The 25470-nt window shown below is 55.9% G+C and overlaps 3 protein-coding genes, 1 long non-coding RNA gene and 1 pseudogene across 4 annotated transcripts; 3 read left to right on the top strand and 2 right to left on the bottom strand.

Moving 5' to 3' along the window:
* Positions 1-1481: 1481 nt before the first annotated feature.
* LOC116781512 (olfactory receptor 14C36-like) lies at positions 1482-2642 on the bottom strand. Its single transcript, XM_032677181.1, has one exon. It carries the CDS (start codon positions 2640-2642, stop codon positions 1668-1670), a length of 975 nt encoding a protein of 324 aa, XP_032533072.1. The 3' UTR covers positions 1482-1667.
* Positions 2643-5896: 3254 nt separating this feature from the next.
* On the top strand, positions 5897-6461 carry LOC116781521. Its single transcript, XR_004354895.1, has 3 exons — positions 5897-5945; positions 6189-6253; positions 6368-6461. It is a non-coding gene; the product is annotated as an uncharacterized LOC116781521 (long non-coding RNA).
* A 9-nt stretch (positions 6462-6470) lies between these two features.
* On the top strand, positions 6471-11827 carry LOC116781531 (maestro heat-like repeat-containing protein family member 6). The gene is made up of 16 exons (XM_032677194.1): positions 6471-6718; positions 7060-7210; positions 7460-7524; positions 7637-7786; positions 7971-8119; positions 8389-8536; positions 8782-8969; positions 9058-9195; positions 9475-9589; positions 9650-9898; positions 10108-10284; positions 10418-10567; positions 10726-10827; positions 11030-11132; positions 11403-11459; positions 11609-11827. The coding sequence occupies exons 2-16, from the start codon at positions 7084-7086 to the stop codon at positions 11713-11715; spliced, it is 2025 nt and encodes a 674-aa protein (XP_032533085.1). The 5' UTR covers positions 6471-6718; positions 7060-7083; the 3' UTR covers positions 11716-11827.
* Positions 11828-15870: 4043 nt separating this feature from the next.
* LOC116781519 lies at positions 15871-16979 on the top strand (annotated as a pseudogene).
* Positions 16980-23686: 6707 nt separating this feature from the next.
* LOC116781520 (olfactory receptor 14A16-like) lies at positions 23687-24739 on the bottom strand. Its single transcript, XM_032677186.1, has one exon. It carries the CDS (start codon positions 24722-24724, stop codon positions 23753-23755), a length of 972 nt encoding a protein of 323 aa, XP_032533077.1. The 5' UTR covers positions 24725-24739; the 3' UTR covers positions 23687-23752.
* Between the last annotated feature and the right edge of the window lie 731 nt (positions 24740-25470).

Raw genomic sequence — 25470 nt, 5'->3', positions numbered from 1 at the left:
AAGCAGAGCCGCTGCCTCCCCCCCATCGCCACACGGACCGGAGTCGCCGGCTCTGCCCCGCTTGGACACCTCTGGAGTCAGCGTGTTCTTGGGCAGCACAACTGATCTCAGACCAGAGAGTTTCCCACATTTTGCTTTGCCCCCTCTTTTCCCCAGGGCCAGGGCAGCCTCTTTCCATGACCCCTCTGCTCACACAGGGTGTCCTGCTCTTCTCCTGGCACATCCCAGCTCCCCACAGAGCCTTTCCCCAGGGGAACACGTCTGTGCTGGCCTGAGCAGCCCTTCCTGCACCCCCTGCCCGTGCTCCCCACAGCCCCTGAGCTGGGGGGGCTGCTCTGCAGAGCAGGGGGGCTGTGGGGCCTGGGGCCATGGAGGACTCTGTTGGGCTGTGCTGCTCCAGCTGGGAGGCAGAGCCAGCTGATGGTGCTCCCTGCCACTGACCACCTCCCACAGACGCTCCTGTGTGGCCATGGAGGGGGCTCAGAGGGGCCCTACCTTGTTCCAGAGCTGGGACATGGCTTTGGGGGCTGCTCTTGATTGACCTGGGGAAGTTCATTGAGGTCAAGAGAAGTCACTTGTAAGAGTTTTCCCTGTACCTGCTGTGTCCCCTGGGCTTGCAGAGCTCTGTTTGCCACTTCACAGCAAGATTTAGGACTTGATCTCTGGGTGACTTCAGTGTGGGCAGGATTCTGCTCCAGGGCTCCATTCCCTGCTGACTGGATGGGATGGGCTGTCCCTGCAGATCCTCTGTGCTCTCCTGCACTTCCTGAGTTCCTACAGACAAGTACTCACCTGCCATCAGAGCCCTCACAAGCTGCAGAGCCCCAGGCAGGTGACTTGGAGATCATTTGGCACCTCCATTGGCCATTGGCCACCAACACACAACATCTGAACCAGCCCTCAGTCCCTGAAGTCCCAGTGGGTCTCTGACCTCACTGCACTGTCTCCATGGAGAAACAAGCAAAGCAACAAGACTTTGGAGAGTCTATTCCTTGGAATTCTTCTCAACACCAGTGTTGGGAAAAGACCTCAGCCTTCAGGAAGTGCCTGGAGGGGAACCCCTTTGCTGCTGGAACTGCTGTCGTGGAGCCCAGCCCTGTCCCAGCAGTGCCCAGGGCCTGTCCCTGCCTGTGCTCACAGGCCTGACCCACAGCAGGACAGTGACTGAGCTGCCAGAGCACTCAGGCCTTGGGCACGGACAGGAAAGGAGAGGGTGGGAGTGCAAAGAGAGCAGCTCTGAACAGACCCAGTTCTGGGGCTCCCTGGCAGTGCTGGGGCTCTTTTCCCCTCCACATTCCACATCTGCAAACATGGAAATGCCCTCCAGCTTCAGGGGAGGTCTTGGAGGAAGAATCTGGAAAAAAAAGAATTTGTGTCCTTTCTTACACTTAGAAATTGTGATTCCTCATGTAAAAACTATCACAGGGAGGATGTTTGACAAATATCTTTCTGCACAAACTTTTATTTTGTTTAAATGCATACCAAACATGATTCCTGATTGGTATATTTTGTGGGTCAAAAAGAAAAAAGAGATAGACAGTGAATTCTATATGGGATGAAGAATAAAATTTCAGTCTTAATGACATGAACAGAAGTAAAAACCCAGGAAAATCCACCACCACCACCACTATTAAAAGCTTTAGAAGGCAGGCTGGGCCCAAAATGAGTTATACAATGAGTGTTCTGCAGAAGAAAAGATGGACTTTATTGCTTCTCAAAAAACATGTAGTCATCATTTTCCTTATGGCAACCCTGAGCTCCTGGTTCCTCAGGTTGTAGATGAGGGGGTTCAGTGATGGAGGCACCACCGAGTACAGAACTGACACCACCAGGTCCAGGGATGAGGAGGAGATGGAGGGGGGCTTCAGGTAGGCAAATGTGGCAGTGCTGACAAACAGGGAGACCACAGCCAGGTGAGGGAGGCAGGTGGAAAAGGCTTTGTGCCGTCCCTGCTGAGAGGGGATCCTCAGCACAGCCCTGAAGATCTGCACATAGGAGAAAACAATGAAAATGAAACAACTAAATGATAAACAGGCAGTAACCCCAATGAGCCCAATTTCCCTGAGGTAGCCTGAGTGTGAGCAGGAGAGCTTGAGGATGTGTGGGATTTCACAGAAGAACTGGCCCAGGGCATTGCCCTGGCACAGGGGCAGGGAAAATGTATTGGCTGTGTGCAGCAGAGCATTGAGAAAGCCAGTGGCCCAGGCAGCTGCTGCCATGTGGGCACAAGCTCTGCTGCCCAGGAGGGTCCCGTAGTGCAGGGGTTTGCAGATGGCAACGTAGCGGTCGTAGCACATGATGGTGAGGAGATAAAACTCTGTTGCCATGAAAAAGAAAAGTAAAAAGAGCTGTGCAGCACATCCCATGTAGGAGATGGTTGTGGTGTTCTGGAGGGAATTGTGCATGGCTTTGGGGACAGTGGTGCAGATGCAGCCCAGGTCTGTGAGGGAGAGGTTGAGCAGGAAGAAGCCCATGGGGGTGTGCAGGTGGTGGTCACAGGCTACGGCGCTGAGGATGAGGCCGTTGGCCAGGAGGGCAGCCAGGGAGATGGCCAGGAAGAGCCAGAAGTGCAGGAGCTGCAGCTCCCACCTGTCTGCAAATGCCAGGAGGAGGAACTGGGCCATGGAGCTGCTGTTCCACATTTGTTGTTTCATGGTATGGGTCCCTATTCAGAAAAGGAAAGTCATGGAACAATTAAGACAGATCTCTCTAAGCAAAGACACTTCAGTTTTGAATAGAAAAACTGCCAAAATTAAATTTATTTCCTTTTCCTGGTTTATGTTGGCTGAGGGTGCTGTGAGGAGCAGGAACTCTGGCCATGTGCTGCCAAGGACTCAGTTTTGCTCTGCTGCAGTGCAGACATCGAGCTGGTTTGGTACAGCTCTCATGATCAAAGGGGATGTCACATGGAATCCAGCTTTGATGGAAAAGTTCAATTCCTGTACTGTTGTCTTGGAGCAATTTGGGCTACCGAAAAGAGGCACAGTGTGCCCTTAAAATAATTTTTACTGAGTTTTTTATTTACAATCATAAAACCTGAGGGGTGTTTTCTTAGGGCAAATTTTTCTGATGACAAATCTGAAGAGTGTTGAGCCAGGACAGGCAGAAGGGCTCAGCTCTACCTTGCTTATTGCAGTGCCAGGAGAACTGCAGTGCCTCTCAGTCTGTTTCCCATCTGCCCTGCACTTTCCCTTGGGCTGCCTTGAAGATGACTTCCCACACAGATTCCTCTTTAAAAACCCCACCAAGATCTGTGCTGAGAGCAGGGCAGCGCTGCTTGAAAGGGCAGCTCTGGGAAGTGTCCCCTGTGCCAGCCCAGAGGTGCAGCTGTGCTGGACAGAGCAGGACAGGAGCCCTCCTGCAGAGAAGCCAAGGGCTGGGACAGGAGAGTGCCCACCCCCAAGGGAAGGCTCAGCACTGCCCAGGATCCTGTGCTCATTTCTGATCCTACCTGAAATATTCATCTCTGAGAGTAAAAGAGATTGAATTTCAGTGCAGCCTCCTGATCGGAGAGAACAATGTCTCTGCTACAATGTCTAAGCAGGAAACACACCTCAGGACTAATTCCTTTCCTGTAGCCCCTGTGGCATTCATCCTCCACAAAGACAGGACCAAATCCTGCAGCCAATTTGATGACAGAAAAAAAATTGAAAAGGAAACAAAGAATACACAGAAAATTGCTTGATCTTTTGTTACATTTCCAGTATATGGAGAACTACACAAACTGTCAGTAGCAGAGTACTCAGAGGACATAAAGGAGTGTGATTTCACCATTTTGTTAAATATTGGTTTTACTAGATTTTCGTGTCTTGTATTTCTTTGAAAATATTCACGTGCGAGATTGGAAAAAGTGTTTCTCTCAAAAACAGCTCTAGAAACCAACCCAGAAATAGGGGGAGAGGGGTGAAAGGGCAGCAGTCACACGTACAAGAATGGTCTGAACAAAGCAAGTCACCTCCTGCCCACCCATCCTGGCACCTGATGGGAAGGAATTTTGGAAATGCTTAGGAACAAGCTAGCACTACATTTTAGATATGACTTTTTCATCTCTACATCTACAGGACTTTAAACTGTTTCATGTCTGTAAGGGGGGTACTTTTGAATTAGATGATCAGTGGAGCATAGAGGCATGAGAAAGAAATCAGATTAGGATGTGAAACCAGCCAGAGTTTGGTACAGTGTAACTTCATGGCACAAGCGAATTGTAAGGTCCATTGTGCTTTTTAGCAAGTCAGCTTGATATCCCCTATTATCAGAGCTCAGTTCTTCCTTGGTTTTGCTACATATTGCAAGATAGATACATCTACCCTTGAAACACAGTGGTAGAGGTCATACACAGGGGTGAGAAAGATGCTGGTGAGAGGCAGATTCTGTGGGCAGGGGTCGCTGGCCCCTTACCCCACAGCAGGGCATGCACAGACTGTTGCTCTCAGGTGATGAACAGGCGGGGTTTGGCTGCCACTCAGGCATCACCTTATACTGCGTACTGGCCCTACGTGGTGTAATGTGGAGCTGATAAAATGGGGTGTCAGGACTGCTGGGGTGAGCAATACTCATCCTGCCATGGAGACTGTGTTGTTCCATGGGGATGCCCACTAAGCATGGGCACCGACCAGCTGCTGCAGATCCTGGCAGCCCTGACCTGTCTGTGTGGGTCAGCACAGTTTATTGAGAGGAAGCAACCGAGAAAGCCAATGTTTTATATTCTTTTCTGGTATCCTTTTAATTCCCTTTTTTCTAGTTAATACTCTATTAAAAGCTGTCTGTAGTATTGTATGAATACCAACCGATAAAGCAGGTTTTTTTGTATTCTTTTTTAGCTTTTGATTCTCATTGCCAGTAGTTTTTTCTGTTCTCACTGCAATAAAAGATTTTTTGTAGTGTTTGAATGTCTGTTGCACTTGTCTTTATTCTGGACGTGTATTCAAACCAACTAATACAGGGGGCCACAGCTCTTTGGGGCAGGAGACGGGCAGCAGCCTTGCCAGGACTGCTGATTTGGGTGCAGTCCTGGCCAAAGGGCTCCCAGCAGCATTGATGCCCTTGCCCACACCTTCCTTCTTGGTGTCAGCCCCCCTGTTTAGGATGGCCAGCAGCCAGCACTTCTCCCAAGGAGGCCGTGCCAGCTTGTGTGGAAGGCCCCGTGCCCTTCCCACTGCGGCTGCGTCGGCGGCCGAGGGGGCTCCTTGTGCTGCCGTGAGCAGGCACAGCAGGGGAGTGTTTGCTCATTTCTTGGGCCGTTCCTACAGTTCAGGTCCAGCCAGATTAGATACTTTAGAGAGTGGATTCCTTCCAAGGTGGGGCAGGTTGGCAGGGCTGGGGGAGGCCCCAGGCCACGTGGCACTGTGTGCCAGGGCCCTTTGTGACACGCTGGGCATGGCCGGTGGGATGGAAGGGGGCAGGGTGTCCAAGGGCCCTTTATGACCCGTGGTGACAGAGGTGCTGCTGGTGACACGGCCACAGTGTCAACAGTGCTCCTCGGAGCAGGCGACGGGACAGGACGGGACAGAGCGGTGCTGTGCGGAGCCCCCGCGCAGCCAACTCGTGCCTTGCCGACCCGGAGCGTTTTGGAGGATTTTCTCGCTTTCAGGTGACCTCGAGGCCTTTCCGCAGGACTTGGAGACCCGGAGTTTCTCCGAGGTGTCTCTAATCCCTGTGGCAGGTGCCCTCGAGACCCTTTTGCAGGACTTGGAGACCCGGAGCTTCTCCGAGGTGTCTCCAATCCCTGTGGCAGGTGGCCTCAAGGCCATTCTGCAGGACTTAGTGGCCCGGAGTTTCTCCGAGGCGTCTCTCTTTGCAGGTGCCCTCGACACCAGACTGTGGCATGGCAGGGAGACGCTTCAGCCTGCTCAGGCTGCTGCGGAGGAAGAAGGAGGAGGAAAGCCCTGGGGCTGTTCCAGCACAGCAGCCTGAAGAGGTGCAGCAGGTGCAGCCCCCGCAGGAGGGTGAGTGCTGGAGCTGGGCCACAGGGCTGGTGGCTGCAGCCTCCTTGGCCTCATCCTGTCCCATCCCCTCTGGACATGCCCAGGGAAAGGGAGGGGGGCAGAGGGGCTGATCTCCTGGCAGCCGTGCTCCATCCACTGGGCATCCCGGGGCTGGCCCTGCCTGCTCCTGGAGCCCAGGCCTGGGCTGTGTTCTCCGGCCTCTCCCACACCCCCTCAGCTCTGAGCGCGCTCGCTCTTTGCCAGATGCAGGCCAGGAGCGGACAGAAGAGCAGCTCCGTGCCCGTGGCCGCTTCCGCAGGGCAGCACAGGTACCTGCAGCCATCCCCGCCTGGGCTGGGCCTGCTCTCACTGCTCAGCCCAGCACTGCTGTCCCAGCCCTCCAGGGGACATCCCTCTCTTCCCTGCCCTTCTTTCTCCTGCAGACATTTATGAAATTCATGCGCAGTCGGCGTAGACAGTCCAGGATCACACCAGCTGATGTCCAGGCCCAGCCTGACACCATCCCGACCCAGCTGAAGGCACAGCCTGATGTCAGCACCACGTCGACTGCTGTCCCAGCAAAGTGTGACACCTCAACCAGTGATCACACAACCCACTGGGACACCACATCGACCGATGCCGTGTCACACTGTGACTCTGTGCTGCCTGAGCTCACGGAGGAGGCCGACGCCACAACGACGGAGGGCGTGGCGAGCACTGACGCCGCGCCTGTTCAGCGCCTGGCCGATACCCCCAGCCTGGAGTTTCTTGAGGAGAGAGCTGTCTCTGCTGAAGTAAGCAGCCTGTGGCCCCCAAGCTGGGTGCGCTGGGCCCCCTCAGCCTTTGAGGCTGGCACAGTGTGCAGGGAAGGGAAGCCTTTCTCAGGGGAAGCTGGGCAAGTTGCTCACTCTGGCAGCTCTCCACCTCTCCCCTGTGCATCCCCAGGCCAGACTGTGGGACCTGGGGACCTGGGGCTGCTCAAGGCATGTCCAGTCCCTGGGGCAGATGCCCTTGAGGCCAGACAGTGGGACTGGATGAGGCAAGGCAATTCCCAGGCTTCTCTCTTGCAGCTGCCTTCAAGGCATGACTGCAGGACTTGAGGAGCCAAAGCTTTTCCATGGCATCTCTGCTGCAGGTAGCCATAACGCCAGACAGAGACATGCAGCAGAGACCCCCCACGGTGCCCAAGCTGGCCTGGGTGAAGGAGGAGGAGAAGGAGGAAAGCCCTGGGGCTGCTCCAACACAGCAGCCTGAAGAGGTGCAGCAGGTGCAGCCCCCGCAGGAGGGTGAGTGCTGGAGCTGGGCCACAGGGCTGGTGGCTGCAGCCCGCTTGGCCTCATCCTGTCCCATCCCCTCTGGACATGCCCAGGGAAAGGGAGGGGGGCAGAGGGGCCAGGGCTGATCTCCTGGCAGCCGTGCTCCATCCACTGGGCATCCCGGGGCTGGCCCTGCCTGCTCCTGGAGCCCAGGCCTGGGCTGTGTTCTCCGGCCTCTCCCGCACCCCCTCAGCTCTGAGCGCGCTCGCTCTTTGCCAGATGCAGGCCAGGAGCGGACAGAAGAGCAGCTCCGTGCCCGTGGCCGCTTCCGCAGGGCAGCACAGGTACCTGCAGCCATCCCCGCCTGGGCTGGGCCTGCTCTCACTGCTCAGCCCAGCACCGCTGTCCCAGCCCTCCAGGGGACATCCCTCTCTCTTCCTTGCCTTTCTCCTGTAGCTGGTTTGCAGATTCATCAGATGCATTTGGCATGAAGAGGCCACTTTCATGGCCACTGGGGACACGGCAAACTCGGACCTCTTCAGTGCCCAGACCAGTGCTGCCCTGCTGGATTTGCTTGTGCAGAACGGTGTCTACAAAGCGAAGCAAGTAAGCAGCCTGTGGCCAGGGCTCCAGTCCCCCAGGGATGCTGTGACCCCTCATGCTGGCTGCTCTGGGTCCCCTCAGCCTTTGAGACCAGCAGAGTGTGGTGGCAAGGGGAGCACTTCTTGGGGGAAGCTGGGTAAGTTACTGGCTCTGGCAGCTCTCCAACTGTCCCTCGTGTCCCCTCCAGGTGCCGGCCATAGTCAGGTGCATCCACCAGTGGCTCACATCCAACGTGTCTGCTGAGCACAGGCTGGACAAGACTCTTGTCCTGCTGACCGAGGCACACCCCGTGGATGTTGCAGTGACCCTGCTGCGCTCTGCCCCAGCCTGTGACAGGTATGGGGCCCACCTGCCTTGAGGGCTCACCTACCTTTAGACCCCATCCCCCTGGACAGCCTGTCTCAAATGGTGTGCCAGAGAGATGGAGACTTCCCGGACACTCCAGCTCCTCTCTTTGCCAGCTTTGGCATGGCAGCCCCCAATCCTGAGGCCAGCCTGCCTCCCTGCCCCACAAGGCACTGTGGCTCTGTCACCTGGGCCCCGCAGCTGCCCAGGCCACAGAGCTGTGTCCCAGACCCCCCTGAGCCAGAGCTGTGACTCCACAGAGCTGCTCGCACCATGTGGAAGACGCTCGTCTCCTCCAGAGGGACTAAGGAGCCGGTGCTGCAGATCCTCTTCCGTGTGCTGGAATACTGGCCAGCGCACAGGAGACGCACCTCTGATGGGGATGAGAGGGATGTCTTTGCCCTGGCTGTGAGTTTCTTGAGTTGGCCTCTGCTCGCCCCCACGTTGCCTCTGGGACTCCTTTCCATCCTCCCTCACCACTGCTTCTCCCTGCCCCAGGCACTGGGCTGTAGGCCTGCCTTACAGGCAGGTTCAGGGACACCAGGCTGGGGGATCCCCCTGTGTCTCCCCTGACCTCTCCCTGCCACTCTTGGGCCCTGCCACATGGACATCTGGGCCCTGCGAGCTGTCTCTGGGTGCTTTGTCTTTGGCAGGCAACTGTGGCACTCTGGGAGATCCTCCAGCTGTCCTGGTGCCCAGGAGCAGTGAAGGACAATTTCCCCCGCCTCCTTCTGACTCTGCTCTTCCAAGTTTTCATCAGCACAGAGGAGATGTCAGAGGGGGTTGAGACCTTCTGGAGGCGATGCCAGGAGCAGCGCAGCCTTCCCCCCAACCCCAACAGGTGCTCCATCCCAGTCCCCTCTCCCTGCCACGCCCTCGGGGCTGGGGCCAGGGCTCTGTGCCTGACCTGGGCTGTGCTCTGCACACAGGTTTGCAGTGCAGACCGTTAAAGCCCTGCTGCTCCAGCTGCTGGATGAGGACGTGCTGATGGCGATCGCTCGCAAGTGTGTCTGGGACATGCTCCTCAAGGCTGACAGCCACCACTATGCAGTGGGTCTGCTGGCCAGGTGAGAGCCCTTTCTCCCCACTGCTCCCATCATTTCTGCCCTGTGCACAGGCCACCCCACACAGTGCCCGTGCTGCTGGGCCAGAGGGTCTTGGCAGCCAGGGATGGCTGAGTAGAGTGGAAAAGGCGGAGAGGGGCGGCTGTACAGGAGGAGCCACCTCCCAAAGTGCCCAAGTCCTCTCCTGGGCTGGTGGTCAAAGACCAGGCCTGTGTGAGTCAGTCCCAGCAGAGCTTTGCTCACCTGGCTCAGGGTCTCTGGCACCTTTATTCCCCTTTGCAGGGAGCTGTGCCGTGTCTCCCGCTCCATCTGCCGCAGCATCGCCGTCAGCCTGCTCCCACGGCTCAGCAGGGAAGAGCCCCTGTGGGAACTGCCTGCCCTGGCCTTCCTGGTGGAGGTGAGCCTGATGGCGAGCGCTGCCTGGCCCAGTTGCCTCCCCCTCTCTGCCCTCTCACAGCTGCAGTCGCCCGGGACGGTGCCTGCACCCTGTGCTGCTGCCTGGGCCCAGCCCCGGGCGGGTCCGGGCTCCTGCCGGCCGGGCCCCCCGTCACTGCTCCCTGCCTTTCAGGTCCTGCACTGCCTGAACCCCAGACAATGTGGGCCCAGCGTCCTGCAGATAATTTCAAGGCGCCTGCGCAGCCAGTGCCCGGAGAGGCGTCGCCTGGCGCTCCGAGGCCTGGTGGTGCTCAGCAAGGCTCCCTCAATGGTGAGCAGGGGGCAGGGGCTGAAGCCGGGCCGGCAGCGTGGGGCTGTGCAAGGCAGTAGCTTGGCCTTGGCTGGCCTTTGGCAGCTGTGCCAGCTGCTCCCACTCTCCTCCTCCCCGTTCAGCTGCCCGACTCCTTTGGGACGCACCTTTGGCCTCTGGGCCCCGCGGCAGCAGCGTGGGGCTGCACCACAGCATTGTGTTCCACACAGGCTAAGAGCATCCGGAGCCTGAATGAAAGCCTCCTGGAGCTACTGCAGGATGCAGACACGGACGCAGTTCAGATGACTCTCTCTGCGTTCATCAATGTACTGGGCTTGAAAATCATCCAAATATCCAGCCCAATTGCCCTGAAGTTGCTTGAGGCGCTGCGGCCACTCTTTGACAACGTAAGGCTCTGTGCCCCTCATTGTGGGCACTGAGTGCTACCAGGAAACTTTGGGCCCAGTGTCTTTTCAGACCTGTGCCCCAGTGGGCCTGGAGAAGCCAGTGCTGAGGTCTTTTCCTCTTCCTTTGCACCAGGAGCACAGCCAGCTGCAGCAGCTCTCCATGCTCCTCTTCCGGGAGGTGATGGAGGCGACAGAGAGGAGCAAGAGCCTAAAGCCACCCGTGTACCTGAGTCTGGTGCCATTCTACTTCAACTGGCACGAGGAGAACCAGCGTGTGGCAGAGGTGAGGACTCGTGGGCTCTGGTGTCCCCATGGCAGGAGGCTGCTGTGCCTCCTGCCCTGGCCCATGGTCGCCTGCAGCCTCCTCCTGGCCTTGGCACAGGGATGCGGGTGCTGTGCCCTGGGCTGCGGTGCCATGGCCCGCCCTCTGTTGCTGTGCAGGCCTCTCGGAGAGCACTGTTTGGTGCAGCCAGGTTCCTGAAGTGGAGGGACCTTGAGCACTTGGTGACCATGGAGCAGCCGTGGAGGTTTCCCGAGTGCCTGGTAAGGATGGCCCCAAAGCCCCAGTCCCTGGCTCGCCAGGAACACCCAGCCCTCTGCTCCCCCCAGAGCCCGGCCCCAGCGGCTGCTGGCCGGGCCTCAGGGCTCTGCGGGCAGGGGAGCCCCGTGCTGGGGGCAGGGAGCACCCGGCCAAGGGGCAGAGCCTGAGCCCAGCCTTCCCTCCGTGCCCTGGCGCTCTTTGCAGCTGGAAAAGGACAGGAGCCGAGTGGGCCAGTACGTGCGCCAGGCCCTGCCGTCCCTGGAGAGCCCAGAGGAGCCCCTGCGAAAGCTGGCCATCAAGTTTCTGGGTGAGCCACAAGGCCGGGGTCCCTCCCCGCCCCACTGCAGCTTGGCCCCAGCCCCGGCTGCTGCAGCGGCAGCAGGATGCGGCCCAGGGCATGTGGAGCCCCGAGTGGCCTGGCGCCTGCTGCCGCCCTGTGCCAGCCCAGCCCTGGGGCGTCCCCATGCGGGAAGGCCCCGGGCTCAGCCCTGCCAGGCCAGGAGGCCGTGTGGCCGGGCTGGCAGCGCCGCTGCGGGGGACCTGTGCCTCTGGGGCCTGACAGGCTCTGTGTTCCCAGGGATCGCCGCCAGGTCCATGAAGCAGGAGCAGCCAGAGCTGCAGCTCATCTGCCAAGGTGAGCGAGGGCACCTTCCAGCTCATCCCCTTGGGCCCTGCTCCCTCCTGGCCATGGCAAGAGCTGGCTGGGATGGCCCTGGCAGGAGGGGCTCCTCATGTCCCCACACCCCTGGTCTCTCACCTTGGCTCTCTTCCTTTCTCTTCCAGCCCTTCAAGGCATTTCTGATGACAGCCCTGCTGTCTCAAACCTGGCCGTTGAAACGCTCCACATCATCAGAACTGTACGGAGAACTCCATTCTTCCCATTCTGGTAGTCTCCGTTGCTGCCTCTTCCAGCCCGTGGATGTGTGACAGATGACATCAGACTCACCATGGCAGGCCTGGCAATTCAACACTGCTACGTGCCGAGAGTTGTACAGACGGTTCCCTACTGCAGATTCCAGCAGTTCCAAGACTGGCTGTGCAGGGCGTGGCAGGCCCGACCTTTTCTGCAGGGCAGTGTCTGCCTGGGCTGCTGCAGCTTTGTGGAGAACTGATGCAGGAAGCTCCATCTCCTGGAGCCACCTGAGCCTGTGGGGAAGATGCTTCTTCCTTGCAAGCACCTCCTTTGAGCCCAGCATGGGAATATTACATCCATGTTATCACATACAGAAGCCCAGGAGGTTTTTTTGGTGCCCAGTGTGCACAGGGCCTTTGGGAAGAGGGGAAAAGGGCTCCCTGTGCTCAGCAACACTTGCCCCGCTGTGCAGTGTGCCAGCAAAAGTGGGTAGAAGCCTCTTGGCCTTTGGTGGTTCTGCTGGAGCCTCAACGTTTCCAGCAGAGTGGAGGGGCAGAGGCTGGAGCTGTGGGGATCCCTGAGCACCTTGTCCTTGGAGATGGCCACAAGCCCTCCCCCAGCCAGGAAGCAGCGTCTGTGTCCTGCCTGTGTGTTGCTGGCTGGATTGCTCCGGGCTCCCAAGTGCCTCTGGAGCGGCTCCTCTGGAGCTCCTTCAGGGCTGCGCCGCTGCCGGGCAGGTTGGTGGGGCTGGGGGAGACCCGCAGGGGACGGGAGTGCTGGGAGGCCAGGAAGGGGTGAGGTGCTGTGGAGGCCCTGATGGGACAAGGGAGTGGGAAGCCTTGAGGGGAATCTGTGAGGGGGTGGGTGGCAGAAGGCTGCGAGGGGACAGACTGTGCGCAGTCCCCGAGGGGCAGGGTGAAGGGAAAGGTCCCCAGGACTTGGGGGGCAGAGACCATAAGCAGCCCCCAGGCAGCCACCTCCTTCCCTGCCAGTCGGCTGCTCTGGTGCTTTCCCGAGGCCTCTCCCAGCCCTGTGGCAGAAGCCCTGGAGGCCGGGTCTCAGCAGCAGGGTGGGCACACCCCTAAGGGGGCCAGGCTGGCCTGGCTGGGGACAAGGAGGGCAAGAAGCCCTGCCGGGGCACGTCTGCCGGGTGCTGCTGGCGAGGGGCAGTGGCACAGGCAGGGCTGGTGGCCAGGTCCGTGTTGTGGTGCAATATGTCACAAAAAAAGGAGTCTGGATGAGGCCAAGGCTTTGTGTGTGCAGGAAGAGCCAGGGAGGACGCAGAGATGTCAGTGCAGGAAGGTGCCAGCCAGGTGGGGCAGCCGGGGGGATGACGACAGCCTGCAGGGAAAGGGGCAGGGCATGGACACCGTAGGACAGCCTGGGCTGGAGAGGAGACAGGGAGGGGGAGAAGCTGAAAGGCCCTGACACAGCCACCTTCTGCAGGCCTTTGGCCAGGGCTACTGTCTGTGCCCCTGAGGCCAGGAGGAGGGGAGTGCCCCTTGCAGCCCTGGGGCCTCCTGGCCTCCTTGTCCCTGCTCAGCAGCCTGGCAGGTGCCACCCCATGGTCCTGCCCTTGGCATTGCACATCCCACATCCCAGTGCCCCAGGAAGAGCTCTGAGGAATGAGGCAGGGACAGGATCTGCCTTCCCAGGGGCTGGGGGTCAGGACTTGGCCCTTTGGATTAAGGAAACAAGTCAATGTTTATTCCGCATCAGAGCCACCTTTCCCTTGCTTGTCCATCCTTGTCATCACTGTCTGCAGTTTTCTGCTCTAACGGGAACCTGGGGACACGTTCTCAGTTGTGTCCTTCAATGAGACTCATTAGCACTACAAGAAACTTTAGTGTTTCCATCTCACTGTGACTTCTTGAAAAGTTGTTTGGAATTACTCTCGGGGACTGAGTCTCATGTAAACAACATCAAACCCCCTGGAGGGTCATGAAATGCCTGGGGCTGTTGCTGTGCTGCTGAGCTGGGCCGGGCTCCTGGCACACAGAGAGCTCCTGTCAAGCAAGAAGAGCTTCAAAGAGACAGCTCTGCTGGTGAGCAGCTCCTCTGCACAGCCCAGCAGGGCTGAGGGCACTGCCTGCAGCACCGAGGGGAAGGGAGCAAGGCAGGAAAAGGTTAAAGGGAATCAGGATTGGAAAGACAGTGAGCTGAACCTTCAGTGGGGGAGAGATTTTCACAGCCTCTCCATGGTAAGTCTGTGCAGGAGGACAGTGTTGCTTGTGTACCTGGAGGAATCTGCCAAAGCTGGCACATCCCACAGCCTGGAGGATCTTTTAGGAGGACTCCCACAGTTTCTCTGTTGCAGAGGAGCAGGAGGAGCTCCAGGGCAGGGCTTCCCTGTGGTACCATCAGAGGGACAGGGCAGGACGGCTCCTTCCAGGGACAGCTGCAGGGTGTGAAGGGGGGGTGCAGCCAGGGGTGCCCAGGGCTGTCCTGCAGAGCAGGGTGGTCCTGCAGCCCAGAGGGCTCTTTGCCAGGGCAGGGGATCTGTCACTGCTGGGGTCACCTCTCCCTCTTCCTGGAGAGCTCCCACAGCACTGTGGAGTGAAGCTGTGGCTGGAAGGAGTGACTCTTGGCAGGGCAGAACAAGTTTCTTCTGCTGTTGAGAGGGTGCTGGTTGGGCAAGGGCTGCTCAGAGCTCCAGCTCATGGCCAGGTCATTTTGCTGCAACTTTTCATGAGCACCTTCAGGGCCAGACTTTCCTGCTTGAGTCTCTGCTTTCATCAATCTGTGCTTCTACTTTTCTTTCAACCTGGTAGGAATGGAAACTCAGCTGGACAGTTAAGAGCAGGGGCTGAGACTCGTAAAACATCGTACTGATGTTTCCTGAGAACCTCAGCCAGTTCCCTCACCCTCACCAGCCTCCACATCCAGGAGGTTGGATCAGTAACACCTTCCCACTGTCCCCGGGCTTGGGCTGAGCTCTTCTTTAATCCCTGTGCAGCCCGAGCAGCTGCAGGGCTGAGCTGTGCATTCAGGGGCTGAGCTGGGCTCTGGGAGCACTGGCAGGGAAGGACCACAGGGCCCAAGGACCAGCTCCCAGCTGGGACAGCTCCAGGCAGCAGAGACATGGGCAGGGAGGGAGGGAATGCTGAGGGCAGCCCTGCTGCAGAGCAGATGTGGCACCTCCCGGCCCTGCCCTGCAGTGCAGACCCCTTCCCTGAGCAGCACAGCTCTTGTGTCCCCTCCCAGCCAGCACAGCCCTCAGCCCGGGGGCTCTGGGCCCTCAGGTATCTCCTGGGCAGGCAGAGCAGCACGAGGGATGGAGGGCATCTCTGCTGCCCTGTGCCATTTGCTGCTGAGCAGGGCCTGAGGATGACTGTCCTGCCCTGGGGCTGCCTGGGAGGGACTGTGAAGGGCTGGGAAGGGAAAGCCTTTCCTCAGGGCCTGGCTGTCTCTCTCCTTGCCTTGCTCAGGTGCTGCTGCTATTGCTGACAGGCTCTCTGGGAATGGCAGGTTGAGCTGCAGAGTCAGGCCCAGCCCCTGGGGCTCCTCCTGTGCAGGGCTGAGCACAGCAAGGAGGGGTCCCAGCTCTCTGTGTCCCATGGGGCTCTGGGCTCTGGGAGGCTGGGAATGAGCCGACTGTCCCTGACTTTGGGAAAAGGGGGGAGCCCATTTCTCTGCCGTGGGTCCCTCTGCTCTCCAGGGGAACACAGGAGTGTAACTTTGAGCTGTGTCTCAGAAAGGTGCCAGTGCAGGGCAGCTGGGCACAGGACAGAGGGACAGAGCAGCTCCCCTCACTCTGCACTAGGCCTCAGACAATCCTCCTGCCTCACAGGCCTCTCTGTTCTCCTGCAGCGCAGCAGAATCTCTCCCTCTGCCTTCTGCCATCCCCCTGCCTGCACCCTGGCAGTGCTGTTGCTGACAAGCTGCTCTGCCTTAGGAGCAGATTCTTTGTCAAAGTTCACCCCCCAGGACTGGCCCTGCCCTCACTGTTCCCGTGCCCTGACTGGGGGGAGCAGGGCTGACTGCCCAATGTCCTGCAGGCTGAGGTCCTGCTGCTCACAGAGCACTTGGCCAGCAGCAATCAGGGCTCCAGCAACCACGGGGAAGGAAGGACACCTGGACATGGTCAAGGGGGAGGTGTTGAGGAGCAGGGATGGGCATATGAGAAAGGGCTTTTCCCAGAGAAGTCTGCCCTGTACAATCACTGTCCTTTCCTCCTTGAACAGGTCCCCATGTCCAGAGGCAACAAATGTGCAACAGCAGCTCCATGCCCCAGTTCCTCCTCCTGCCATTCGCAGACAGGCGGGAGCTGCAGCTCCTGCACTTCTGGCTCTTCCTGGCCATCTCCCTGGCTGCCCTCCTGGCCAACGGCCTCATCCTCAGCGCCGTAGCCTGTGACCACCACCTGCACACCCCCATGGGCTTCTTCCTGCTCAACCTCTCCCTCACAGACCTGGGCTGCATCTGCACCACTGTCCCCAAAGCCATGCACAATTCCCTCTGGGGCACCACAACCATCTCCTACACAGGATGTGCTGCACAGCTCTTTTTCTTTGTCTTTTTCATGTCAGTAGAGTTTTCCCTCCTGACCACCATGTGCTACGACCGCTACGTTGCCATCTGCAAACCCCTGCACTACGGGACCCTCCTGGGCAGCAGAGCTTGTGCCCACATGGCAGCAGCTGCCTGGGCCACTGGCTTTCTCTATTCTCTGCTGCACACAGCCAATACATTTTCCCTGTCCCTGTGCCAGGGCAATGCCCTGGATCAGTTCTTCTGTGAAATCCCTGCCATCCTCAAGCTCGCCTGCTCACACTCTTACACCAGGGAACTCGGGCTTCTCTTGTTTTCCATCTCTTTAGTATTTGCTTGTTTTGTTTTCATTGTTTTCTCCTATGTGCAGATCTTCAGGGCTGTGCTGAGGGTTCCCTCTCAGCAGGGACGGCACAAAGCCTTTTCCACCTGCCTCCCTCACCTGGCCGTGGTCTCCCTGTTTGTCAGCACTGGCCCATTTGCTTACCTGAAGCCCCCCTCCATCTCCTCCCCAACACTGGATCTTGCACTATCAGTTCTGTACTCGGTGGTTCCTCCAACCCTGAACCCCTTCATCTACAGCCTGAGGAACCAGGAGCTCAAGGATGCCCTGAGGAAAATGATGACTGGATGCTTTTCAGGAGCAATTATGTGCCAGGTTTCTGGTGTGTAGCATTCAGAATGGGACTCCTTAATGGACCAGCCTTCCTGCTCTGGTTTTTCGTGGAGGTCATCAGGTTCTTCTAGCAATAATTTTCTGTGCAATGATATATTATTATGCATCTGCCTTCTAATTTAGTGTCTACCCATTGAATTTCACCCAAAGATGAATTGTGCTCTCTGAGTATTTAAACAAAATAAAGGACCCTGCAGTGCCTTCTCTGTCCAAGACCCTTCATCTTAGCTGTTCCTAAAGGACAGCACACTGCAGGACAGGGTGTATTTGCAAAGGGGAAGGGGACAATAATCCCAGCCCAGCAGCACTGCCAGGGAGCAGCAGTGCTTGGTCTTTGCAGAGCTGCTCTCTTACCACTTCCACACTGTCCTCCTGAGCCCCTTTCTCCCTGTAAGGCCTGAGTGCTCTCTGAGCACAGTCCTGGGGGCTGGAAGCCCTTGGAGCACAGGCAGCGACAGGCCTTGGGAACTTGTGAAGCAGAGCTGGGCTCCCTTCCAGCATCTCCAGGATGCTGTGAGATCTTCTGAGACCACTGCATGGACTGGGTCACTTCTGCTGTGACCTTGCTCCAGGGCTGGAACTCTCCTGCAGTGTCCCCATGACACTCCTACTCTTTGCTTTCCAGGTTTCATTTTCAGATCCAGTCTTCCCCTCCTGTTCCCAGGGACATTCTGGGAGTGCTTCAGAGCTGCCATCCTGGGGCAGCTCCTGCCCAGCGTGGGCAGGCACAAGGTCTCTCCAGCTGCTCCTCTCCCCTCCCCAGTGCCACTGTTTTCTGCAGCCTCCTCCTCCTTGCCCAGCACAGCCCTCCTGGCACAGTTGGACACAGCCCTTGTTCTACCCCCTCCTCAGGCACCTGCCCAACCCCCTCAGCTCCAGCCTGATGGCCACAAACCTTCAGGGCAGGGAGGTACTGGGGAAAGTGCTGAGGAAACCTTTCAGCTGCACTCAAATCCAATTGAAGGGGTTGGCCTCGAGGAAGAAATCCCTTTTACGTCTTCAGAACCACCAGGACAACCTGTGTTGTGTCCTGGGCACTAAACTGGAAGTGTGGGATATCGCAAAGGTTTTGGTGTCAGGGATATTGAGAAGGCTGGGCAGTGTCACTGGGAGACCTCTCCCAAACCCTTGGAAAGGCCAGAGCCAGCCCAGAGCTTCCTGGGGCCTTGGCAAAGGCAGACATGGAACCAGTCTGCAAACAGGGCAGCAAGGAGGGTTGGCAGAGTTCCAGACTGCTCAGGCTCAGCAGGGAAGGGGATAGGGCAAGTCCTCCTGCAGCCATTGCCAGGCATGGGAAGGACAAGGCAGGGATTGCAGAACCCCTGTGAGAGGGAATAGAAGAGGGTGTTGTGTGCCCAGACTTTATTAAGGTCCTTGACATGGTCTCCTGTGGTCTCCTTATGGCCAGAGTGGTGAGAGCTGGACTGAAGAAGTGGAAGATGTGGTGGGTGGGAAGTTGGCTGAACGAAGAGTGTCAAATAAAATCCATGGTACAAAGTCCTCTTGGCAGCAACTTCTGAATGAAATCCCTCAGTGACCAGCCCTTGAACACCACTAGAGAACATCTTTATTATCTCTCTGTACATTGGGACAAAATGTGTTTTCAAGTCCTTCGTGAATGATGCCAAATTTCAGAGAGCCCTTGAGCAACCTGTCCTGGTTTAAAGACACATATTAGGGTGGGAACTCCAATAAAATGAATTCACTCTTTTATTCCCCACCACTGCAGGGAGACAAAATACAAGGAGGTATAAGTGAAAAAAAAAACAGTTCACTGACAAGAAATATTACAGTAAAACCAGAGTTACCAACAAAACAGTTCAAAACTACAACAGAGAGAGAAATTGCCTCCTCTCTCCCCCACTGCCCCAAATCCCTTTTGTAAACACAGGGATCAACACGTGCCTCCCTTCCCCCTTTTCTCCCTAAATGAACAAAGAACAAAAATTAAACCAGGGGAAAGAGGGGGCAAAGCAAAATGTGGGAAACTCTCTGATCTAAGTTGTGCTGCCCAAGAACACGCTGACTCCAGAGGAGTCCAAGTGGAGCAGAGCCGGCGACTCCGGTGGGGAGGCAGCGGCTCTGCTTGATTCCATGGAGTTCTGGGGACGCACAGAACCTTCTGGTTCCAGAAGGTTCTGAGATATCCCAGGGTTCCTTTTGTTCCAAAGAGACCCCACATGTCACAGTGGGCCCTTGGTTCCATGACATTCCACAGTGTCCCTGCATTCCTTTGGTTCCATGAGGCCCTGCAGTGTCACGGTGCCACTTGATTCTGTGACGTTACAAAGAATCAGAATGGTCCCTTGATTTAAGGCCAACTGCACATGGGGCTGCCTTAGGGGGACTGTGGGCATCCAGACAAGGGAGTTGTCACCCCTCTGGACTCAGCCCTGGGGTCACCGCGTATGGACTGGTCTGTCTGTCTGTGAGGTTCCCCATTGTGGAGGAAGGAGGAAGAACTGGAGAGGGTCTAGAGGAGATCTGACAGGATGGAGCTTTTCTCTATATTGGAAATAGAATGAAATCTCCATGAAGACTAGCATTGAAGGTTCAGATTGAAAGAGAAGAAAAAAAACTCAGTTAACAGGGACTCTTTTGCTGCAAGAGGTCACCCAGAGGGAGTCAGGATCAGCCCCATGGCTTTGTGTTCCAGGGAACAGCCAGAGCTGGTGCAGAGACATCAGGGAGGGTCCAGAAATGCTGCTGGGAGGGGGGTGGGAAAGCAGGAGGGGTGTGTGCAGCCTGCAAGGCCAGAGCAGCAGCAGGGCCAGGGCAGGACAGCCTGCAGGAGAGATGGCCAAGGGCTCTGGCAGGGCTGCAAGGCCCAAAGGCACCCAGGCCTTTGTCCCCTTGCCTCTGGCAGCTGCCTCTGCCACTCAGGCCACCACAACCAACTTGCCTGGCAGGTTCTGCCCTTGGTTTCTGCCTCGCCCCTCCCTCAGCAGCCTGGCAGGGGTTGCCCAGTTTTGGGCCTTTGTTGTTCCTCCCCCTCCCATCCCAGTGCCCCCCAAACAGCCCTGAGCCAGCCGGGAGGGACAGGATCTGCTGGGCCAGGGCCTGGGGCTCAGGCCTTGGCCTTTGTGCTCCACAAAACCAAGGCAGGCTTTGCTCAGCACTGCAGGGGCCTGCCCAGAGCCTTTGTCTGCCTGCACTCCTGGCCTCCAAGGAGCTGCTCCAAGGAGTCCCTGGGGAGGCTTTGGCAGTGCCTGCCCTCAGTGGGGCCCAGCAATGCTTCAAGGCACTTGCAGTTTGGCTTCTGACTTCTTCAGCACCTGCTTCAATCTTCTCTCAGTACCTCAGCATCATGGGCTGGGCTGCAAACACACCGTGGGGCTCATTAAATTCCAGAAATCCCTCAGGATCTCTTTGTCTTCCTTTAATTGTCTTCAAGGCAATTTCAAAACAAGTCTTCAAAAGTTGTATTTTTTTTAATTCAATGGTGGATATTTTGTAGTTCAGAGAAGAGGTGATAGAGGTGTTCTCCAAGTGATCTTGATGCTGAGTGTCTCCTCAGGAGATCCACTGACCCTGTACGATCAACCTTGCTCCTTACCTCCTATCTTCACCAGTTCTGACATGGCCCATCTTGGACTGACAGCTGATGCAACTCCAAACACACTGTGGGATCCATTAAAACACTGAAAAACAAATTATTTCTATTCCTTTAATTGTCTTCAAGTCTTCAAGACGTCTACAGCTAATTAGAGTTCTTTTTTAAGTTTAGCTAAGGAGGAAGATTTTAAAGTGGAAGTCATGAAAAATATATATTTTTTGATTAATAGGAATGATTTACACAGAGCCTTGGGATGCAAGAGGGTCAGGGCACAAAGGATTTGGATCCAAAGACAAGGGTCAAAAGAGATTAGTAGCACTTAATCATTGACCAATTGAACAGTTATCAAGTGGTTCAATAGCATTTGCTACAATTTTAACAGTGACTGATGTTAAACAACATCACAACAACAGATTGTAGATTCACAACAACGACATTCCCACCACAGTCAATTCACACCCACACTCAGGCAGAGATGTGTGGACACATCAAGAGCTGGGTGTGCAAAGGTCCCTCTCCAAAATTCTCCTGGTTGTCAGGGAAACACTCCCCCAAATCCCTTTGTGTTTCCCACCAGATAAGGGTCCCAGCTGGAGGAGTGTTTGTGGAGGGGGATCAGAATTGTCCTGGGCATCAGCGAGGGTCTTTGGAGTGTTGCAAACTGGAGGGTTCCCGAGCTGGGAGAGGCTGCCAGAGGTGTCCCACTGAGAGGGAGGTGCTGGGGAGCTGCCAGGGCCTCCCTCAGCCCTGCTGGGTGTGGGCTCCCAAGGGGACTGGCTTGAGTTATCTGCTGAATTTCCATCCTGGTGTCAGGAATGACTGGAGTTTCCAAAGTATTTGGGAATTGTATCCAAACTGTTCCATTTGGATTCTGATTCAGGTAGGGAACATTCCAAGGTTTTCAGGGGATGACTCTTTATCCTGTGTTCCCCAGCTCTCACACCCATCCCAGTCAGCTGGATGGTTTATTGACAATGTGTCCCGAGGGGCGGCACCTCCGATGCCATAGAAACCCCTCCCCTGGATTAGGAAACCTTTGGAATTCAGGAGCTGTTCCAGTGGAGCATGAAAATGAGCAGCAATTTTCCTAAAGCCCAGCCCCAAGCAGAACAAAGGCAGGCCCCATCAGTGGCAGAGCAAAGGTCCCCCCATGGCTCTGTGCCTGTGGCCGCTGAGGCGGCAGCGCAGGCCCGAGGCGGTGTCGGGTCCCGGTGCAGCCGGGGCAGAGCGGCGGCTGCGCGAGCGGCAACCCCGGCGGTGAGTGCGGCAGCCCCGTGGCAGCGGCGGCTCCGGGCACAGAGGCTGGCGGCAGCCGCTGTGGCTCATGGAACCAAGTGGCCATTGGGACACTGCAGGGCCTCCTGGAATCAACGGGGCTGGTGGGACCCTGGGGAACCTCTTGGAACCAAGGGAACCCTGGGATGTTTTGGAACATCCTGGAATCAAAGACCCATTGTGACACTGCAGGGCCTCATGGAACCAATGGAATCTTGGGACATTGTTGAAACTCAAATCATCAGGGCCATTGAGACACTCCAGAACCTCATGGAACCAAGGATCTGTTGTGACACTGAGAGGCCTCATGGAACCAAAGGAACCCTGACAGTTTTTGCAACGTCATGGAATCAAGGGGCCATTTCTGGCAGGATACTCTACTCTAAGAATACCTAAACAATGGTCAGAGAATGCACACAGTTCAAGCTCTCTGTAGTGAGTTACTGCTGTTGTCAAGGTGCTGTTTTTAATGTTGAATTGTGCTAAACCCAAAATGCTTCATGAAACTTCAAACACACATCCTGCTTTTTGAAGCACGATTTGACAGAGAAGCTGCTCCCTGGCCTGCAAATACGTCCAGCAGTCAAACCCTTGATAACTATAAATGCCCCGTCCAACTTTCATGTGTTGGATTCTTCCCCAGACTTCCTTGAAGTGTGTGGAGCTTCTGCCATGAAGCAGGGACAGCTCTTCATGGTCACTCTCCATGGGTAAAGTGAAAGAGAGAGAACTACCCCCTGTGGTTGTGGGGTGAGTTCCCTCAATCTCTGCTTCAGGATTGTTTCTATTTGCTGGCTTTGATCCAATTGCTTTAATAGAATGACTTTGATAGACTGCACTGTCCTATCTTACACTATACTGCTAGGAGGTTTTGGCTTTTGTACTGCGTAGTAAATAATTCTATTTAAGGTCTTTCTTCTGTTCCTTGTCTGATCAATTGTCTAGTCATTTGTCATAATAAATAATTCATTTTATAGAAATATTTCTCATTTACCATCATTAAAACCTGCAGGACAGAGTGATTAAATCACACCTCTATAATTCCTTCAATCGAAACCAAAATCTGAGCCTGAGATTGATCCAGCCACCCCCAGGCTCCTCTCTGAGAAGGAATTTAGAAAGCAAGGGGGTCCTTTCTGCCCCTCATAGCTCAACAAGACAGCTTCTGCCATCAACTTTGTCTGAGCCTTCCACCCCCCAGCCCCAAGTCGTGACACATGGGCATGTCTTGTGCATGCAGTGCAAACATGGACTGCTGAGCTGGTCATTTGCTGTCCCTCCTTGGAGGGAAGAACAAGCCCCATGGCCTGGGGTGAGAGGCCAGTGCTGGCAGCGGCGCTGGCTGTGCCAGGGCACTGCTGGGTGCCCCCACCCTGAGCACTGCCCCCCTTGTGCTGGTCACTGCTGTTTTCCTCTGCAGGGCGTTGTGTTGGGCACCTCCTGGAGAGCCAAGTGGAAAGCAGATGGAAGCTTTGAGGCCCTGGCCTGAGGAGATGCCCCTGCAGGATGGCAGTGCTGCTGCAGAGGTCAGCTCTGGGCCAGCAGTGCCCGTGGCTGTCCCTGCCTGCAGTCCCTGGACAGTCCTGCAGCAGGACTGGCACCGACTGCCAGAGCACTGAGGCCTCCAACAACACAGGGCTCTGCAGGACAGTGTGGAAGGGAAGGGAGAGGAGGCCACGCAGGAGAAGGGCTGCTGCTCCCTGGTAGTGCTGCTCTGCTGGGACTCTTTTCTGGCCCAGCTCTGCACAGAGGTACCAACCCTGCAGCTGCAGAGAAGTCAGAGAGGAAAGATGTCAGGCAAACAAGCCAATGCAGAGTTCTTTATTTGGTTTAAGCACACAGTGAGTACAATTCCAAATTTGTACAGCCTGTGGGCCAGGCTACAAAGGCAAACACTGAATTGAAAATGATGTTTATATATAAAAAGATATTTTTCTATATATCCTTACAGATATATTTGTATATATAAAGATTTTTTTATGTGAACAAATTCTCACAAAAATAACACTCTTATCAGAAGCAAAAAATAGAGAAGGTATGGTGGGCCTTAAATGAAGTCCATAACAGGATTGGTCTTTAATGAGGTACATAACATGTAGAAGAAGGAGAGTTTATTGCTTCTGAAAAACACCCAGTTATCAGTTTCCTCAGGGCATCCTTGAGCTCCTGGTTCCTCAGACTGTAGATGAAGGGGTTCAGTGTTGGAGGAACCACTGAGTACAGAACTGACAGGGTAAGATCCAGGGATGGTGAGGAGATGGAGGGGGGCTTCAGGTAGGCAAGGAATAACGTGCTGACAAACAGGGAGACCACGGCCAGGTGAGGGAGGCACGTGGAAAAGGCTTTGTGCCGTCCCTGCTGAGAGGGGATCCTCAGCACAGCCCTGAAGATCTGCACATAGGAGAAAACAATGAAAATGAAACAACCAAACATTAAACAGGCAATAAGCACAGTGAGTCCAAGTTCCCTGAGGTAGCCTGAGTGTGAGCAGGAGAGCTTGAGGATGTGTGGGATTTCACAGAAGAACTGGTCCAGGCCATTGCCCTGGCACAGGGGCAGGGAAAATGTATTGGCTGTGTGCAGCAGAGCAATGAGAAAGCCAGTGGCCCAGGCAGCTGCTGCCATGTGGGCACAAGCTCTGCTGCCCAGGAGGGTCCCGTAGTGCAGGGGTTTGCAGATGGCAACGTAGCGGTCGTAGCACATGATGGTGAGGAGGAAATACTCTGCTCCAAGAAAGAAGACAAGCAGAAAGGCCTGTGCAGCACATCCCATGTAGGAGATGGTTGTGGTGCCCCAGAGGGAATTGTGCATGGCTTTGGGGACAGTGGTGCAGATGCAGCCCAGGTCTGTGAGGGAGAGGTTGAGCAGGAAGAAGCCCATGGGGGTGTGCAGGTGGTGGTCACAGGCTACGGCACTGAGGATGAGGCCGTTGGCCAGGAGGGCAGCCAGGGAGATGGCCAGGAAGAGCCAGAAGTGCAGGAGCTGCAGCTCCCGCCTGTCTGCCAATGACAGGAGGAGGAACTGGGTGAGGGAGCTGCTGTTGGACATTTGTTGTTTCTTAGCATAGGGCCTGTTCAGAAAAGGAAAAGACAGGGAACAGTTAAGACAGACCTCTGTGAAAAAACCACTCCATTTCTAAAAGAAATCGATGTGTCAAATGTCACCAAATTCACTGCCAAAGAATCAGTTTTCCTCTGCTGCAGTGGGACATGAAACTTTTTTGGTAGAGATCCCACACACACAAGGAATGCCAGATGTAACAGACCTTGAATACAAAAGTTCCATCTCTACACTAATGACTCAGAAGAGCTGGGGCTGCAGAACAGAAGCTTAGTCTGTCCTTAGAATAATTGTACCTGTGTTTTCCATTTTTACCATCACAACTGGGAAAGTTCCACTGCAGAAATCCTCATTTCTATGACCCAGTACACAGTGCCCAGCAGAGTTGCAGGGAAGGGCCCCGAGAGCTGCTTGAATGACCCTCCCCCAGGCCTTGGGGTCACTTGCCCCCCACTCCCTGCCCAGGGCTCTGCTGCCTGGAGCTGTCCCTGTCAGCAGCTGCTTCCCTGGGCCCAGGGCTGAAAAAGTGACACTGATGCTGCCTGTAAGACAATTTTAATGTCTGACACTCTCAGGTTCAATCTCCACTAATCTAACAGAGTTCATGTTTCAGTGTCTTCTCTTGTGCTCAGAGATTGATTTCTCTGTAACACACAGCACCCAGACAACCCAAAGTATAACACTGAAAGAACTGGTTCATTCTCTTGAAGGTACCCCCTGTCTGTCTGTGCCTC

Source organism: Chiroxiphia lanceolata, assembly GCF_009829145.1.
Source record: "Chiroxiphia lanceolata isolate bChiLan1 chromosome W unlocalized genomic scaffold, bChiLan1.pri scaffold_51_arrow_ctg1, whole genome shotgun sequence".
NCBI classification, from domain to species: Eukaryota; Metazoa; Chordata; class Aves; order Passeriformes; family Pipridae; genus Chiroxiphia; species Chiroxiphia lanceolata.
The sequence above is the reverse complement of the archived record's forward strand: the minus strand, read 5'-3'. Positions and strand labels throughout refer to the sequence as shown.

Coding starts and splice junctions, on each gene's coding strand:
- LOC116781531 (XM_032677194.1), top strand. CDS start 7,084: ATGCAGCAGAGACCCCCCACGGTGCCCAAGCTGGCCTGGGTGAAGGAG. Junction 10,285..10,417: donor TGCGGCCACTCTTTGACAAC/GTAAGGCTCTGT, acceptor CCTTTGCACCAG/GAGCACAGCCAGCTGCAGCA. Junction 11,460..11,608: donor GCTGCAGCTCATCTGCCAAG/GTGAGCGAGGGC, acceptor TTTCTCTTCCAG/CCCTTCAAGGCATTTCTGAT.
- LOC116781512 (XM_032677181.1), bottom strand. CDS start 2,642: ATGTGGAACAGCAGCTCCATGGCCCAGTTCCTCCTCCTGGCATTTGCA.
- LOC116781520 (XM_032677186.1), bottom strand. CDS start 24,724: ATGTCCAACAGCAGCTCCCTCACCCAGTTCCTCCTCCTGTCATTGGCA.